Raw genomic sequence first — 19,246 nt, forward strand, 5'->3', positions numbered from 1 at the left:
TCCTCAATGTTTGTCATTTCAGGGCTCCATTGTGGCTACCGTTGCTACTTCTCAGTTTCAAAAGTTATCTTTCTGAACCAGTGAAAAAATGTGAACTTGTAAAACTGAAGTTTCATTCTACAGTGTACATGAAAATACTTCAAAATTTTCTAATATATATATATATAGATATATATTGTATCAGAAACACTCGCTTCTGGCGCATGCAGTTCAGAAATCGATCGATGTATTTTGCTGTGGCATGTGGGCATAGAATTTCATACATGAAACTCTATGTATGTGGGCAATTTACTCGAGTGGGTGGTTCTGTCACGTATAATATTGGAAAATTTTGACGGAGACTTCTTGTGATTTGCAAACCAAAGACTTAATATATTTCAACACAAGTTTTCTTTAGGAGATAGTGAATTGTAAAACGATGGGTTGTTCTGAACAGAAGTGTATTCCAGAGATGCCACAATGATGTTTGATGCATAGTCTCAGAGGCTATGCCTTGTGCAGCGTACTACTAGATCTATGAGCTGCAACTTAGAAGTGTGGCAGCTTGGGTTAGTTGGTAAGACATGACAATAGTAATAAGGGCGAGAACAGAGGAACAACACAGAGACAAGACACAGTGTCCTTCGTGTCCTTTTTGTCTCAGTGTTGTCTTTCTGTTCTCGCACTATAACTATCGTCTACTAACTGTAAAGCTCGTGGAGCTACTGCACCGAAGGAGTGAAGCTTGAAATTGCTCCTAAAGCGCCGTTTCATCGCCATCAAGCGAAAGTTGACGGTACGGGTGGCAGCCACCTCGCGGCTGTCGGCGAAAGCTCGTTTTTGCGCCTGGTCGTCGCACTTGACGCTATCCTGCGCCACAGTCAGACAGCGCAGGAGTGAACTTTCGAAGATGGCGTCCCGTTTGTGTACTGTGTTGTTCCCGTCAATGGGTATTATAGCGATTTCCAGCCTTTGCGTCCTGCTCATCGTTGAAACCTCGGGTAAGAAAATTTGTGAATTCAGTGGGCGGCAAGTTACGATATTTCGCTACGCTGGGATTGGTCGAACAACTTTTATAGTCCAACAAAAACTGATCGTGTGGACTGAGGAGCTTCCTTTCAAAACAGTCGATCCGATTTCCATGCACGCAACGATTCTGTAAAAGTTTTCTATGCTTGAGCATTAACTTCACATATTTCAGTGTCTCGAGACTCGCGCCATGCTTTTGCTGCATCAGTGTACGTGTTACGGTTGTCGCGCTAACCAGATCGAGACCGGAAAGGCCGTTTCCTGTAGCAGTGTCATTTCCGTATTGGTGTCACAAGATTCGTATGAAACGCGCTCGAGTATCGTGTGCTTGGTCTCTTTTATTTTTCTTCCCGCGCTTTCGTATATTCCTCTGTGCGCACAGCCCCATGCCGCTGCTACAAGGCCGTTTCCTGGCGGATTGATCTTGCGACCGCGATTTCGTCTACTGCGATCACTCGGCCGCTCGGCGTTTAGCTGCGCGTCACCGCGGATGCTAATTTCCCGTCGGCCGCTCGCGTTTTCGACCTCGAAATCGGCACTGGAGGCGCCGCCGAGTAGCGATACGGCCTTCGGGGACGCGGTGAACGACTGCGTTGTGCTTCCTTTTTGTCAACAGCTGTTTGTCTACACAAAACGGCGTGCGTCGCTCGAGGCGGAGCGCGCCGAGCGTGCTCTGACGAAATGAAAACCGAACAGCAGCTCGCTGTCGATTTCGGCGGCGGCGATGAGGCGTTTGGCACGAGTGGCCTTGCTTGTCCGTTCACAAAAAGACGTTGCCGTGAGGGCGTACTTGTTTTGGCAGCGCAGTAGCAATGTACGCGAGCGCCTTGGAGCAGTTGTTTTTTTTTTTTTTTTACTCATTCTTTATCTTTTTTTTTCCACTTCTCGGTCGTGCTGTCGGCGAAGCTGCGCGGTCTCGAAGCGGTGCGCCTTTTCCTCGACGCGCGTGCTCAAGTCGCCCTCTTTTCCTTTGTTGCGAGTTCTTGCCTCATTTGGTTGGCTTCGCCACGGTTGGAAGGACAAAAAATAAAAAAAAAGAAAAGAAAGCGTGAGCCGTGCTATCTGCCACCGAAACCCAATACCGCGTCGAGCGGCCGCTTTTTGAACTGCGAAAAAAAAGTTTCGCTGTCGCGTGCTTACGTTTTCTTGGGCGCCCCTATCGTGCCCGTTTAATTGAGGCTTGTTGGCGCGACTCGTGCGCCTGGGCGACGCGAAGTGTCGCATCCTTCCTGCTTCTCCTGTCTTACAACGGCGGGCTACTGACCCGCAGCGGAGCGCTTGTCTGACTTCTCCCTTCAAAAGAGTCGACGAGGGAGGGGATACGATTCGCGACGGAGATTTGCGCGATGCACTGCCGCAGCTCATGACGTCATCGTCGGCTGTGCTGCTCCACTGCTTGCCTTTTTCATTGCCGCAAAAATCTGCAATATACGTCTTCCTCGCCAACAGGTGTCGGGCACTTCACCAAAGTGCCTCTGCTATAACTACTTCTCAAGTTTTGTAACGTCAGTACACTGTTTCTTCGTTGGCATTGTGATTTCATTCTATCAATGGATTCATCAATCTAAATCTGCCTAAAGCACTATCAACAATGTATTTGATAGCATGGCACCTTGTACACCTTGTATTGATTTATCACTTTTCACATAGACTTTGTCTCATTTTTAAGCATTGCCGACTTCGGATAGTGTCTTTCATAACATCAAGAGGTCCTTGGAATGAAGGTGGCATAATCAGTTAGCAGTGAAAAGGAGGGGGCTCTTAAATTTATTGGCTATGACACACCTGCTCTCTGAAGCAGCAATAAAAGGCTAACTCTTGGCACGTTTGAGAGATGATTCAAATGCCAAGCTTTCATTTGTGATCATTGCTCAGCCCGAATTGAGACCTATTCATCGAATGTAGTACAGCAGGTGGCTGTAACCCATTTGGTATGCACTCATTTTAATGCAGATGGTTTAGCTTAGCCTTGTTTTGCTTCTGTTTTAAGCTGGGGCATTGACAACTCGTTTGATCTTCAATTTATTTAGTTTTTCCTCCATACACAGCGAGTAACGATGACGTGATAGTTAACCTGTACAACTTGACAATCTTGCGGCTTTTTAAACACATTTCGACAGTGGCAACATGTACAAACACAAATGCCCGTCAAAATGTAAAATTGAGGCTTTAAAAGGGCCATGGCACCCAACTCTCACTTGAAGGCCTTTGTGCCTCCATAATTTGTGTTATGTGGGTTAATCCTTTGGCATTCACAAACAAGCTGGCAAAATTGAAGTGCATTTGGTTGAGAACTCAATTTTTAATGAGCATTTTTATAAACAAGCGAATAGTCCGGGGGCCTAACAACAGTGGCGCACTCGTGAGCTGTGATGTAACAAGCAGCTTTTTTTGCAAGTGTCTGTTTGTTCCACCAGTTCTTAGGATGCCTGGCAACTGCTACGAGCTTGTGTGCTCCGTGAAACTGAAGCTGGCGCTTATCTTTCGGCGCCTGCCTTCACACATGGACTTAAATCCTTTTTGTCAATCAACTCGTCTCTATTACACTGAAAAGAATAGAAACAGCAAAAATGTGAAAGACCAGTGACCTAAGAATTCTTAGCATGACTTCAAACAAAAAGATTTCTGAAGCTTACATCATAACGTCCATTCTATTCCTCAAAGCATGTTTCATTGGGCATTGAAGATGTTGTTCCCCCAAGGTCTCCGCTTCTTGCATCGTTCGTGTATTCTGAGAGCTATTATGTATTGCCGCCTGGCATCGAACATAGCTTGAGTCCTACCAGACCTGATCTCCATTGGCACTTAGAAGTGTGGCAGCTTGGGCTAGTTGGTATGGCATGACAATAGTTATAGCGCGAGAACAAAACGACGACGTGTCCTTCTTCTCTCTGTGACGTCGTTTTGTTCTCGCGCTATAACTATCGTCATTCAATTGGCACATTGTGTTTCGACACGTCTTTCGCCACCCTTTTTCTTTCATGTACTCAGCACTGCTTCAAGTCACAATACTGTGAAGTGTTTCTTCTTCTGTTCGTTTGTTTTCTGGAAAGTTTTACAATCTCTTCTGATCTTTCATTTGCACTCATTGCTGAACACAGTCGTGGCAGTGCAGCCTGCCTACTTTATGAGATAAGGTTAACCTCTGAAAAACTGTTATATACAAGTGCAGTGTTATATACAACTGCAGTTAAAAATTTTAGCTGAAACGACCGATGTTGGAAGCTGCGAAATTGTGTCATGTTGTGCAGTGCTTACCTAATATGCCAAGAACTAGACATCATGCATGTTTTAAAAGCTAGAGTCGTCAGCAGATAGCCCATTCTACATCATGTTTAGAATGCTAGCGATGATTTTATTGGTTTGGTCACAGGTCACATGCGCTCAACTTCCGGTGGGTCTTAACCATTACAATGCATGGTAGAAGAGCTCCTGTGTATGTCTTTGGGCGTTTTATTCAACTGTCCTTTTTTATCTCCTGCACAGAGGGGGTTTTTTCTTTTTCTTTTCTGGTAGTTGCCTGTTGTAAGAGTTATGTCCTCTGCTTAGTACGGGAGATTCATGTTCTCTGTGAAACCATATCTACAAATAGACAGGACGAAAAATAGAGCATACATCTTGCCATAGTGTGTACACATGTGGCACGGCACGTGTGCAGTGAGGCACAAGCTGGCACCTGCGAGTCTTCATGTCACTCTCTCGAAGCAGCTGGCATAGCCCACTCTTGTATAACAAAAGAGTATGTAACAGCACATACTCAGTATTCAGTTTGCAGGGGTTCCCCTGCAATTCACCCCGCTTTTTCGCTATTTGCAGATTTAAATGCGCATGTGTGACAAAGCTATTTCGAATAGAGTGAACGCTTGATAGCTAGCACACCTATAGACAAATGCTGTGTGAAGCTAATGAGCAGAATTCATGCCGACTTTTATGTGAATCTTACCGCCGTCTCGCGACGACAGCTAAAGAACATTTTATAGTGCTCATAACCAACGCATTAACTTGATTGTGCCTCAGTTTGAAGATGGAAAATTTTCAGGCCATTAATCTACAAATTAGGCTGGCCACGTCCTCACCACCAAGTGACCTGTCTTTACTCGATGCTAAGAGCGAGCACAAGTCTACACCAGCATCACGTCAGGGCTTGCTTCTATTCACTTCAGTTTCGAAGCTTGTTCTTGTGTTACTCCTCAGAGTGCTCCACTCGCTCCCTTCCAACAGTGTTTTGTTATGTTCCAGGTAGTTTCTGTGCATACATTTTTTCTGGGCTCTGTACGATTTCGGTGGACGTGCTGAGTTTGAGCATCAACCTTAGCAGCTTGGTGTCGCGCTGCCTCATAATACTGGACTTGCTTATTTAATTACTGTTGTTGCATTTGTGAAATAAAAGCCTAGCAGGGGTCAGGGCATGTCTCGCCTGTTATGAATTTCGTGGCTAGTAGAAGTTTTAGGATGTCCTCTGTGGAACCACTGAAAAAATACACTCGAGTTCCACTTGTCTTTGTGTCTCACTTCACGATGGAAGCTTTGGGGAAGCTCTTTCAATGATTATTTCTTTCTTGTATGAATATCACTTCCATAACTTACATCCATATAAGAATATACTATCGTGAGCAATATAAGCTCAACCATTCAAGCGTGTTGCTAATTGCCTCAAAACGAAGATAGCGTGATACGTGGATGGCGTAGCTGGAGCTGACATTTTTGCTTAAGCTGTAACTAGGTATATAGTATTTGCACAGAGTAAGAAAACTTTATATATTGGAAACTGCAGGCTGCATTGCATTTTTCATTGCGCCTTATTCTTTTTCGTGCTATTAATTTTTGTATTCCGAGTGGCTACACATTTTTGAAACCACATTGTGCACTCTGCATTCCAGCTGTGCATTATGACGTGGCCGGCGCTGCTGCTGCAGAGCTGTCACGCGAAGACATTGTGTCACTCCATCGTGTCCGACGTGGCTCCGGCACCAGTGAGCCAACCAAAAAGCCAACGATGGACACTAAAAAGGTGCCGACCAAGACACCCGTCATAAAAATGCCGGAGCTATCCAAGCACAAGGAGATTCCCGTAGAGGAAAGTGCGGGGCCACCCGCAGTTCCCACGCCAGTCGTAGTGGCACCGCCAGCTGCGCCTGTTCCGCCACCGGCACCACAGCAGCATCTGGTGGCCAATTTTACCTCCGAAGCTCCGGCAGTGCCCCCCAACATTGCTGTTACCGCCGCACCTGCCAACACCGAGACGAGCAATGTGTCGATGCCAACTCAGGTGCCACCGTTAGCGACATCTTTCCTCAGCGAAGAAGAGCTGGAGAGCCTTGTTGAGTCGGGCAATGTGACACTGCCCCCAGGGTACCAGAACCAGACGGTGAGGGCCTAACAAATCCCTGACGCTGTTTCTTAGACAACTCACTTTGAGCAAACCTAATTTATGCAAAAAAAAAAAAACTCCAGCATGTTGATGCCACAAGTGAGAGTGCCAATTGGATTACAGTCATGTGAAAGCTATATGAAGCATCAAGCATTAGTTCCCAAAAGAGCACAGAGGACTTTAAAATATGTTTAATCGCAATGTAGATATAAGCTAAAGAGATGTTGAAGTGGACAAAGTTAACTTGCCATAGGTAGGAATCAAACCCAGAACTTCTGGATAATGCAGTGCTTTGCAAATTTGGCAAGTTGCCTCATCACCGCTTTGGTATTTGTATGTGTGCACACAAAAATAAGACTGGGGACTGTCGGGCAATGTCATGCATGGCAAGTGGTATGTTCTTGTATCTGCAGTTGTTGCATATCTTGTGAGCTTATGAACTGCTAAATAGTTGTCACCTCATCGCATCAAGACTACCTCATTGAGCACACTGCGTTTCATTGTGGTGCTCACTCAATACAGGGTCAGTCAGTCAGTGGGGCTATACTCCACGGCAGAGAACAGGCATGATGAGAAGAGGACAAGCCTTGTCCTTGTCTTCTCATCATTTGTGTTCTCTACCGGGCAGCATACATTGATCATGAATCACTGACTGGCCCAATTGTCCTCTTAGACCAATACAAAGTATTTAGCCCCCCAATCTCTATTTTTAGGGTTTCCTTTTTTATATTTTTTCTGGACTCTCTGTGCAGTGTAAAGAATTTCGGCTTTAATTTTGAGAAAAATTGATTCGCTAGCAACAATGGAAAGTATGCATGCAGGAATAAAAGCCATATATATATATATATATATATATATATACTTGTGGCTGCAATCAAATGGTATTCACAGTACCACTTTGTGCGGTACTGTGATGCTAGACTGTGAAAGATGATGAACAGTATCCTTAATGTTTCGCTTGAATCTGCTGTGCCACTGGATCTAGCACGTACACATTATTCACGAGTTCTAAACAGAAATGAACCTGGGTGTAATGTGGGCAAATTTTTTTGTTTAATTAACTAGGGCACGCTTTTTGGGTTTGCAATTAAATAATAGAAGAAGACGAGCACATTTAGCTTTTATAAAATGGGAAATTTAGTTTTGTAGAAGATTGATAAGTCAGTGTGCGAAATTGAAAACTTTGCAGTTAGTGCACCAGTTTAGCCTTATGAAACTCTCTTATAGCTATTATACCTTTGTGTAGTGCACTGTTATCAATGAGTGATGTTGCACTCGGCAAAAGGTGTGATTGATTTATTGTGCCGCAAGTGTGATTAAATGTCAAGACTTGTTGTTTGTGCTAATTATTACTTGTAACACCAAAGAAAATTTGACGATGCTGTCTTTGCTCTGCTTGTAGGATCACCACGACTACTACAACACCACATTCTATGCGGACCCAGCTACAGTGCGGAGCCTTTGGACAGACATGGACTCACTGCCCAGTGAGCACGTCATCACCCATGACATGCTCTCTGTGTCGCACCGACGGGCCGCTGTAAGTCATTCTAACAAATGCCGCATTTATTCGAGTGTAGGTCAGCCTTTCTTCCTCCGGAAATGTTACAAGCTATCAACCTATATTCGTGCCTAAGGAAGCTTATATTGCAAAAATATTGAAGTTAGAGTTCCACTGTCACGCTAATTGTTTGTAAAGCAGTGCGAGTTACCCTGGCACATTTAATCAAATATGTTTATTTTTAGTAGATGTGCACCAGGCAGACAAAAATACAAAGAATAACATCAAGGAATCTTAAAAGGCCACTCACCAGGTTTGACAATTTTCAGCGGACAAGCGAAATGGGTAGACAAAGCGTTCATGATCACGTCTGCCCAAATTTACAACGCTATGCGTCGCAGAAATGGGTCAGATTTCAAGATGAACGCTGCTCTTCCTCCCTTCTGCCGGCGCGCGCCCAGAGAATGAGGGCATGATGTGCGTGTATGAATGGCCCTACGTACACGGCAATGCAGTGACGTTGGTCCTCTAAGTAGACGACTGCTCTGACGTTGCAAACAGGGGCATGTGACATGGTGAAAATTATTTAACTACATGCTGCGTTGCAATTTGTAGTTGATCAACCTACATGCAAGTGAACTATTTTCTGCGACTCGAAGGCGGCACTGCAGTCTCTACTATTAGCCTTACGCCCTAGACAACACGAGCAGCTGGTACTAGAGATAGCAGAGGTTATACACCACCTGACTGAGAAAGGGCACCAAATTACATTTCAGTGGTTACCCAGTCACTGCGGAATCATCGGCAATGAACGGGCCGATCAAGCTGCCCGCTCAGCCCACTCAGAAGATCACGAACTACGACTACCACTTTCTAGAACAGGTGCTACACGAAAGCTCCGCAGGCTTGCTCGCCAGCAAACCACATCACAATGGAATCAGCCACACTTCAAGCATGCCCGACTGTACTCGCTTGACCGTACGCTAAGTCTTCAAGTCCCGTCGAGGCTTTGCCGAGCAGACCAGACCCTGTTATACAGGCTGTGGTTGGGCGTTGCATTTATCAACGCCTACGCTTTCCGCATTGGGATGGCCGACACCGCAGCCTGTGGCCACTGTGGCAAATAAGAAACGATCCAACATATTCTTTGTGACTGCCTAGAGTATAGTAAACAATGACTATGCCTTCGCAAGGAACTCAGCAAATTAGATAATCAACCTCTGTCGGAGCAAGAAATTTTACAATATCGACAAGATGCAACTTCACAGAAGAAGGCCCTGAAAGCGCTACTACACTTTATGCGATCGATCGACCTTACTGAACGGTTGTAGCTAGGATGCCCTTCCTGTGTGTGTTTTCCTTCTTGTGTGCATGAGTGCCCGTGCATTTTTTTGCACGGGCACTCATGTCCTTTCTTGCCCCTATTTCCCCGCTCCCAGCGCTGGGTAGCAAACCAGATGCCAATGTCCGGTTAACCTCCCGGCGTTTCCTTTCTCTCTCTCTCTCTATTTAACATGGCATGTGTAGTATATGTAAGTTATTGCTTGAAGAGATCAATAAAACTCTAGATACATAATGAGACGCAATAAGGGAATGTGAGTGTCTTTTTTTCATTTTTCTCCGGCGAATTGCAACGAAATGCAAGGCTAATGTGTCTGCATTTCTCATGCATTCGTGCCTTCACGGTCAGCGCACGGAGCAGACGACTGCTGTGGAACGCTCCTACGCATTCGCGCACTCATTGTGCTCATCTATTCCACCGTGTCCAAGCCATTCTGCAGAAATAGGCAGAATATCAAGAATATCGCAAAATAATGCTGGTCAACAAAGCAACGTTGCTCGCGTGCTCGGGGGCTGGACTTTTTTGGGCGCGTCATGCGCACCTCACCTCATGGTCGGATGCTGGAGAGGGTGGGGAAGATATTTGGCTAGCGAAGACTAAGTGGAGGAGCGGCAACTGTTTTGAGCTTGCATTCTCTCATTCTTGTTTCGCGCTGCTTCAAAAAACCTGTTTTCTCTGCTCGTGGTGAACCGATTCAAAAAATTTATGTGGCAAAATGTTCCTCATCGGACACCCAACAGCTTCCACTGTCTAACTAAAATCTCGTATGGGGCCGGGTGAGTGGCCCTTTAATAAAAACGTAAACCAGCTTGAACAGTAGTTGTGGTGTGTTGAAGTTCCGCAAGAGAGTGATATTCAGTGCAAAGTAGTACAAGGATAAGAATATATCACATGCGCTGACACAACACATGCAGACACCATACATGTTCTAAGTTTCAACAAAATGGTTCATTGCAACCGAAGCACTATCATATGCGGTTAATGCTGTAAGTTGGTAAGTCGAGCTTCGTTCGGCGCTAAAATAAACGTTCAGTAAAATGCTTGTAGGGGCCCTGCAACATTTTCCGTGCATGGTCAGAAAATGCTGCTGATCGAAAGTCGGGGTCCCAAAAACACGTGTGCCAAATTTGATAGTGCACCATGGAGCCTGGAATTCACAATAAATTCTCAGGATCAGCTGAAAATCGCTTTCTCTTCTCTCCACAAATGACGCTACGGGCTCAAAAATCACTACACCCCTGGCCAAGTAGCTAATTTGAGCATGGCTCACTCAGTCGTTACTGGGGCTGCCGTGGGAGGCCAGGACTTGGCTATGTGTGCATGTGCAACTGCATTGAACAGTTGTGCATTTGAGTTTAAAAAAACAATTTTCTCAAGGTCTCGAGGTGCACGTGACATTTTCTTCCCCCATGCCGTAATTAGCTTCCAGTGTTTGTTGAGACCAAAAAATGGAATGACAGCATGCGACAAATCTTTGTAACTCCGCTTGTACTGGATGGATTCGGAAAATTTTTGTGGCAGTGAATACATAAGGCAATTCAATTCATAGCTTGATTATTTAGAAAAGTGTTGCAGGGTCTCTTTAACAATACTAAGCCTGAAAACTTGCAAAAAAGATGACTACAAGAATATATGAGCACTGTTTGTTGCTCTATCTTGTCTAAAAGCTTTTGCACTTAACACTATCGTTCATAGAGTAGCGACTAGCTCGAAACCTCAAATTGTTTGAGTTTAAGCTTGTCGCCACGCATTAGAGATTGTTTGTCGAGTGTTCTCATTTGGTTGCGTGCTCTTCTGTGCTTCTAGACGGTCAACTTAAGCTTCGACTTTCCCTTCTATGGCCACCCAGTGCGGAACATCACCATTGCCACAGGAGGTGAGCTTATAGCATATTTCTCAGGGTATAGAATATGATGCTCTTGGGCTACTTCAAATGTCCTGCTCACTTAGTGTTGATGTACACGGACGGCACTGTTAAACATGCTGAAGTCACCTGGTGTTTTTCTAGCTTCCATTGCACCATTCAGTTTTCATAAGTTTCTTAAATTTTGACTGGGCAAACTCATATGTCTGTGCAAAGTTGATGTGAGCCAACTAGTCCTAGTCATCGCTTCGCTGCGTCGTGTGTTCATCAAACGCAACGGTTCGATGCTTTAACGCTGCATCACAAGAGCCCAGGATGAGGTGTGGAATCATTCTCACTTTCACCACCCATAAGGATTCTCTTTACCGCTGTTCTGTCATGAAAGTACAACCGTTCTCATATTATAAGTGACAAACTATGCACCGAGCTGACGTTGCAGCCCCTTATAGGCAAACTCCGGTAATTCTTTACCACGTTAGGAGTAATGATGCTTTCATGTTCCTGAGACACTCTTGTCACGTGTCCGATAGCTTGAATGCTTAGTCAATTCAAAAATAATTTTTAATAAGTAAGAAGGCATAATACTGAAACCCAATTGAGTGTACTGTCTATGTATCATGTACTACTTTGTAAAAACGAGAAACCCTGTAAGATATGCCGGTCCTGCCAGCGCACAGTCCGGTGCACATACCGGTCCTGCCAGCTCAGTGGATAGGGGACTATGCCCCACCATGTATGTGACTGATCACTACTCGTGCACAAGCTTACACATAGAGCTTTTGGACAATGACAGCTACGATTCGGATGCATTTGGAGGTCAACGATCATCACCGTTTCTGTTTGATATAGCAAAACAAATTTTCATATCTGCTTGCCTAGTTGCACATAAAAGTGATGTAGCAGCGACATATGGCACCGCTTGTCCAGGTCGTCTGTTTGTGGTTTGTGCAGCAATAGGCTAAAATGCTGACGCTAAGAAGTTTGTCGTCAAACTGAAAACTTTTTAATATTGTCGTAGACAGAGAGCACAAGTGTAACTTTGATAAGATTGTTTATTAATATCAGCCATATAAGTACGTTTCTCATGATGCACCGCTTACGTTCTCAGTTTATGTGACGTTCATTCCAGAAAGGGTTTCAGTGCACGTGCATTTTAACAAGCACGATATTAACTATACTTTTCGTGCGGTAGGCTGGCAGTGTTAGCTATAAAACCCTACCTTCGAGACATAGTGTAGTCATCAGCTACGAGTGCAGGGGTGGAACAGCTGCGTCATTTTGCTATTCTGCGCCAAAGTTGTTTACCTGCGCCATTCTGCGCCGAACCAACCCATCTGAGTCAAACTCCTTTGTCAGCATCGTAGTGCTTCGCAGCACCCGAATTTAGTCACAAGTGCGACGGCTCTCAAACCCCTTGCCCGTGAACATGGCAGAAACATTGTGTTTTCTGTTTTATCGAAACGGTTATAGTTTCGGTTTTGTAAAGGCTATGGTTGCCCCCACAGCAGTCGTGAATTTTCATTCTAAAGGTGTGGTGGCAATCGCTATGCACGCCTGCTGTCATGGCAGGCATCAGTGCGAATGGCTCGTGAACCCTGCGTGCTGCGTTATCAACACGAACAGACTGCAAGAAAGGTATATCTTCTTGGCGCGGCCTTATTCTCTTACACCAGTGTTTCATAGAGTTGCGACATATCGGATCTGAAAGAATTTGTTGCCAGCTCTACAATTTGTTGCCATCACATTAATTACTTCACCCTTGCGGTGAAACCTTTTTTATATAACTTGATGGCAGCGTTCAGAAAAGGAAAAAAAAGAATGGCAGTAACAGTGCTCAGAAGAAGCGGTGTAGGTTGTTGCGATGCGCGCCTCCGACGACGTTACGAAGGGCGCCTCGAATCTCACCGCTGTAACTACTGTTTCGAAATACGGTGACGCCAACACGGTCCCGAAGGCGCCACTTCTTCGAACTCCGCCGGGAAGGTCACCAGCCGTTTGGTAGCGTAGGTTTCTCAGCTCGCGACTGCTTCTGCGCAGAGCTGATAGACGAGCGGACGAGACGACCGTGAGTTAAACAAGGTTTATGTACAGCATATATACAGAGGCGTTACAAATTCAGCACTGGGGCCGACAGCTTAGAGACCCGAAGAGCCGAGCTCTCCTCTCTAACACATAGGTCTGCTCTTAAATGGGTCTGCTCTAAAATGGGTCTGCTAACACATAGTTCAACTCTCTATCACATAGCTCTCTTCTCTGACACACAGCTCAACTTTCCATCACATAGCTCTCTTCTCTGACACACAGCTCAACTGCGACACACATGTCTGCTCTCACATAGGACTGCTGACACATAGCTCAACTCTCTATCACATAGCTCTCTTCTCTGACACACAGCTCAACTCTCTATCACATAGCTCTCTTCTCTGACACACATGTCTGCTCTCACATAGGACTGCTGCGACACACATGTCTGCTCTTCAACAGGTCTGCTGCTCGCGACGCGCCACAGGGCTTCTTTTATATGCACCGGGTGGATTCTTTGAATAACAAAATGTCCAACCAGAAGCGCCGCTGGTCATGAGGTCAGACTCCTCCAATGGGGTCACCGCTGGGCCGCGTCCTTCTTTCTCATCGAATTCAGAGAGGCTGCGCTGCAGGTGGCTGCACCCAAGGACGAGTGACGTCGCCAGGCATTGCGTCACCCGCCAGACAGGAAGGCGCCGATTGCTTGCTCGACGGGCTCGCTTGCTGAGGTGACTCACTGCACGTGCGGGACAGAAAGGCGCCGTCGCGTGTTGACGCTGTTGAGTTGTTCATTGCATCAGGCGGGCTCGCGTGCTGGCCTTGACACAGATTTCATTTTTTCTGAGGCATGGACGTTCGCTGCAGACTAGCAGGCATAGCACCCCTGCTGCCAGACAATGCGCCGGAAAGACGAGCTGCTTCCACGTGGCTCGGATGTCAGGCGCGCTCGTTCGCCAGGTCCCTCCAGGTTTGCCTCCAGGGCCATGGGGAGACACAACTTTTCGACCAGCTTCGCTCGTCTCTTCTGACGATCCTTGGTTTCAGCACTTGTCGATGGTTCTGCAACTTGTCAAGAACGGATCGACCGCAGACAACACACGACACAAGCAAGTGCCCTCGGTCACCCGACAGAACACCAGACAAAGTATATTACAACATATACCTCGCTACGTGTCTATCGGAATTTCGTTCCCTCTACATCAAGAGGCACATGTGGGACACAAGACTCTTAAAATGAGAACTCAATTTTTTTACACGTACAACAACGAAACGAAATAGAGTGGAAGATAAAGTTGGCTCCTTGAGCTCACTCTGGACGAGAGCGCTCAGCCCAGGTCGTGATGAGGTCAAAATTTTGCCCGAATCGCCAGCGAGAAACCGAAAGGTGGAGAAGGTACTAACTAAACGCACGGCTCGATGCGTCTGCATTAGCATTTAGCTTTCCTTTTTTGTAGCGGACGTCGAAGTTGTGCTGTTAGAGCATCATGCTCCATCTCAGTAACCGGGCACTTTGAGGCGACGATACCTATGCGGTACCAACAGCTGCTCATACTTGCGACGTTGCTCAGGGGAACAACGATACGGCTTGCTACGGATTGGCTCCTCACCAGTTAGCTCGATATCGTGTTCAATCACCCTCGTGTTTCCGGGGCGGTCCGAAAACACGTATCCAAACTCGGAAACAATCCTTTTCAGGTCCTCCTTCTGGACTTCACTTAACCTAGGCTCTAGGTTCAACTGCTCCAAGGCTACCTGCGATTTCCTATCGATTACCTCACTAGAACTAAAAATTTCTGCTCCCTCTTCTTCTGAAGCATTCAACAGCAGATTTACGACCGCTTGACGTTGAACGTATGGTTTCATCAAGTCACCGTGGTGCATTTTGTTCAGCCGCCTTCCTAATTTCACTTCATAATTGGTATCACAAAGCTTCATGGGTGCCTTCCACTTGTCCGCGAATTTCCTCGCTCTCTGACAAGTGTCGCATGAGCGTACAAAGTCTTCGATATCCTTCCAGCATTTCAGCCATTAAAACTCACGGGAAACTCTAGCCTTGACCTTCTTTATGTTGAGATGCCCTGCCCACGCGTTTTCATGCGCCAGTTCCAATAGTTGGCGACGATACTTTTGTGGCACCAAGAGCTGCTCATATTTGCGACCTTGCGCATTTGTGTAGCGCCGATACAGGAGCCCTGCTTTCTCAAAAAAGAAACATTCCTTTTCTTTTTTCCTAAGTTTATGCTTTCCATTAGTGCTTTTATCGAGAGGTCCTCACGTTGCTCCCGAATGAGCGTTTCTCGATCAACACTCGACAGCTCGCTCCAACTTTCCGCTACAGGCGAGAGCGTTGCACCCCTCTCGCGCTGACTCAATAGCGCCATGTCGTCTCCCCTTGCTACGCATACCGCGCCGGTCGCTTCGGCGACGGGCCGCTCGAGTGGCCGCTCAAACGACGCACACAGAGAATTTCGTGTTTGAGGTTCTGTCGACTCGCCACCAAGGTCACACAGATCTGCTGCTTTTGAACTTGTTTTACCACACAGAACAAGATCAAGCTCCCGCGAAAGCTTCCGCGCTTGCGATCGCGTGAGGGCCATGTACGCTAAGTTGGAGAAGAACGATTTACCCTGCTCTTTGAGAAGCTGCTCCGAGTTGTTAGAGAAAAGATAAGGAAAACTAACGGAAAGCGTGGTGTGCTTTGATATCCTCCCAGGCCTCATCGACTTCCTCAGCCGAAACTCCTTCATTCCTCATGATCTCAAGGATCACTTGCCTTCGTTTCGCACGGCCCAAAGTAATGCCGACTTCTCACAAATTTTGATGAGTTCCTTCACTTTAAGGTTCTCCATTGTTCACACTAGCCTCTTGCTGTTTGCCCCTGTTAAGAATTTACTTTCCGTACCCACTATAAGTCAACTAGCAAGACGCGCAAGCAATTTTTCACACTCCCGTGTTTACCCCCTCCGCATTACCTTTGGTTTCAAAGCACTTTGACTTTGCTTGAAACGATCAAAGCTCACTCTAATGCTTCACACAGCCCTTCTCTAAACTACTATAACCTGTGCTAGAGTAGTCTGGTGAACTGAGGGGAAAACATCAGGCACTCACCGCATCAATGTCGCTGACGCCGACCGATCCCGCAGCTGCCAACCACTGTTGCGACGTGCGCCTCCGACGACGTTATGAAAGGCGCCTCGAATCTCACCGCTGCAACTACTGTTTCGAAAGACGGCGACGCCAACACGGTCCCAAAGGCGCCACTTCTTCGAACTCCGCCAGGAAGGTCACCAGCCGTTTGGTCGCGTAGGTTTCTCAGCTCGCGACTGCTCCTGCGCAGAGCTGATAGACGAGCGGACGAGACGACGGTGAGTTAAACAAGGTTTGTGTACAGCATATATACAGAGACTTTACAAATTCAGCACTGGGGCCGACAGCTCAGAGACCCGAAGAGCCGAGCTTTCCTCTCTAACACATAGGTCTGCTCTCAAATGGGTCTGCTAACACATAGCTCAACTCTCTATCACATAGCTCTCTTCTCTGACACACAGCTCAACTCTCTATCACATAGCTCTCTTCTCTGACACACAGCTCAACTGTGACACACATGTCTGCTCTCACATAGGACTGCTAACACATAGCTCAACTCTCTATCACATAGCTCTCTTCTCTGACACACAGCTCAACTCTCTATCACATAGCTCTCTTCTCTGACACACATGTCTGCTCTCCAACAGGTCTGCTGCTCGCGACACGCCGCAGGGCTTCTTTTATATGCACCGGGTGGATTCTTTGAATAACAAAATGTCCAACCAGAAGCGCCGCTGGTCATGAGGTCAGACTCCTCCAATAGGGTCGCCGCTGGGCCGCGTCCTTCTTTCTCATCGAATTCAGAGAGGCTGGGCTGCAGGTGGCTGCACCCAAGGACGAGTGACGTCGCCAGGCATTGCGTCACCCGCCAGACAGGAAGGCGCCGATTGCTTGCTCGACGGGCTCGCTTGCTGAGGTGACTCACTGCACGTGCGGGACAGAAAGGTGCCGTCGCGTGTTGACGCCGTTGAGTTGTTCATCGCGTCAGGCGGGCTCGCGTGCTGGCCTTGACACAGATTTCCTTTTTTCCGAGGCATGGACGTTCGCTGCGGACTCGCAGGCATAACAAGGTGTACGGTTCTCAGCACAGTTCAGCAAAAACAAGGGCGCAAGATTGCTCACCGAGCACACGCACGTATTCTCACTCATTTGGCCACTGTATCATGTTATAAGCACTTATCGACTTGGCGGTTGACTGTTGCTTGTGCAGGTTAAAAAAATATAGGCAGCTGTGCGTAGCTAAAAAAGTCACATTTGCATCACAAGTTTGAAGCAGTTGATACAATAGGAACAAATTCTAACATTGTACGAAGTGACGCCAGCAGCATTCTCTTTTGGATTCGATCTCGCGTAACTCTGCAAAACACTGTTGTAGGAGAATAAGGTCACTTCAGGGAGAGCAACACTTTTCCAGTCTTTTGGGGTTGATAGTGCAGCACCTATAAGTGCATGCAAGCTGCCCACTGCTGGCTGCCGAGATGGCGTGCGTGCCAGCGATTGCGACTACGACCAAAGTTTACAGTTTCTGCTTGAGCAGCACCCCCTCCCTCATTTTTTTATGCTCTTTCAAGGCGGCCGGAGTGCATTTTTTGTGCTTCCACGGTAGGCGTCCGGAGGGATGGAGATGGGTTGGATCGTTTGACCTCAGCAACAGCCACGTTCGTCACCCCTGTTCATGCGCATTCACCCGCTGTTAGAACGTACAACGCACCAAGATATGTTATCAATTCGAATATATACGGGACATGACTGCAACGACGCAAACTTGTCGAGAGTGTCTATATAACTTCTATCACAACACTGTGATGTGCCGCTCACCTAGAGGACGAAGAAGTGAAGGACTAGGTGGTGCCTGCTTGCGCCATCTTGGTTGTTTTTGCTCGCGTTGCTGTAGACTGTAAATGTTGTAATTATGCTCGTTTTCTGTAATCTTACCGTAACATCTTTGGTAGAAGTGCTGGGTACATCCAGAGCACATCACGGAACTTCGCAGCAGGCGTCTTTTTGGCCAGTCCATCATTTCGACAGACAATTCCGTCGATCCAACCTCCAGTATGCCGAATGCACCGAGCCACGTTGTTGTAACCCATCTCCGAGGTCCTGGCCCCTTCTGCGGGACTGATAACGTGCACGTGGAGCAGTGGCTGGTCGACTACGAGTGCGCCAGCAAGACCGATTGCTGGGATACAACTTGGATGCTTGCAAGTGTCAGCTACTATCTCAGGGGCACGGCCAGTATGTGGTTCGACACGCACGAGGAGGAGCTGACCAGCTGGGACGTATATAAACAAACAATGAAAAACCTTTTTCAAAAGCCTTTTGCATGCCAACGAGCCGGCCAGAAAGAACTCTCGTGCCGGGCCCAAACCTCAACGGAGCCGTACAGTAAAAGCTCGTTAATTCGGATTGCACGGGACCGGAAAAACTGTCCGAATTAACCGAATGCCGAATTAACGAATGAACAGGGAAAACAACATTTAAAATCAAGCTGCAGAAGCATACCTTTATTTGTTGAAGTATTTTGTAATTGTCGTCTGCGTTTTCACGCAGATTCCGGCTGACATCACAATTTTTCTTAACTGTTCCAAATGGCCAACAGCGCGCAAGCTGTCGGGAGTGTTCAGGCAAGCGTCCTCCAATATTAACAGCGCCACCGAGACTTCCCGTGAGGTGCGATGAGGTCGCGGCTGTATTTCCTCGCATGATTCTTCGTCGAAATCGTGGTCTTCATGGGTGCCCGTGACATCATTAATAATCTCTTGATCGGTCAGGAGACCACTCGTGGCGACACCATGATCAATCGCGATGTAGTCCTGAAAGGTCACATCTGTGGGAAGGACAGCATAGAAAGTCGGGCAGTCATCGTCGGTGGACTCGGCTGACACCTCCTCGATGCCATCGTCAGCTACTGCTGCATGCTCGGGCCTCACAAAATCGCTGTGCCGAAAACAGTTGGCGATGATTTGCGGCAGAGTGTTTTTCCACACGTGGGCGATGATGTGCACTGCGCCGAGTAAGTCCACTTGATATAACTTTCCAGCTTCTGAG

The 19,246-nt window shown here is 46.9% G+C and overlaps 1 protein-coding gene across 1 annotated transcript in view; it reads left to right on the plus strand.

Annotated features, from left to right (window-relative positions):
* The first annotated feature begins 813 nt into the window (after window positions 1–813).
* The window catches only part of l(1)G0289 (plexin domain containing lethal (1) G0289), an 86,381-nt gene continuing 67,948 nt past the window's right edge, over window positions 814–19,246 (plus strand). The window contains exons 1-4 of the mRNA XM_037429776.2: window positions 814–980; window positions 5,889–6,376; window positions 7,782–7,919; window positions 11,029–11,098. Of these exons, the coding sequence (XP_037285673.2) occupies window positions 890–980; window positions 5,889–6,376; window positions 7,782–7,919; window positions 11,029–11,098 (787 nt within the window). The 5' untranslated portion in view covers window positions 814–889. The remainder of the gene's footprint in view (window positions 981–5,888; window positions 6,377–7,781; window positions 7,920–11,028; window positions 11,099–19,246) is intronic.

Source organism: Rhipicephalus microplus, chromosome 1 (assembly GCF_043290135.1).
Source record: "Rhipicephalus microplus isolate Deutch F79 chromosome 1, USDA_Rmic, whole genome shotgun sequence".
Classification (NCBI taxonomy): domain Eukaryota; kingdom Metazoa; phylum Arthropoda; class Arachnida; order Ixodida; family Ixodidae; genus Rhipicephalus; species Rhipicephalus microplus.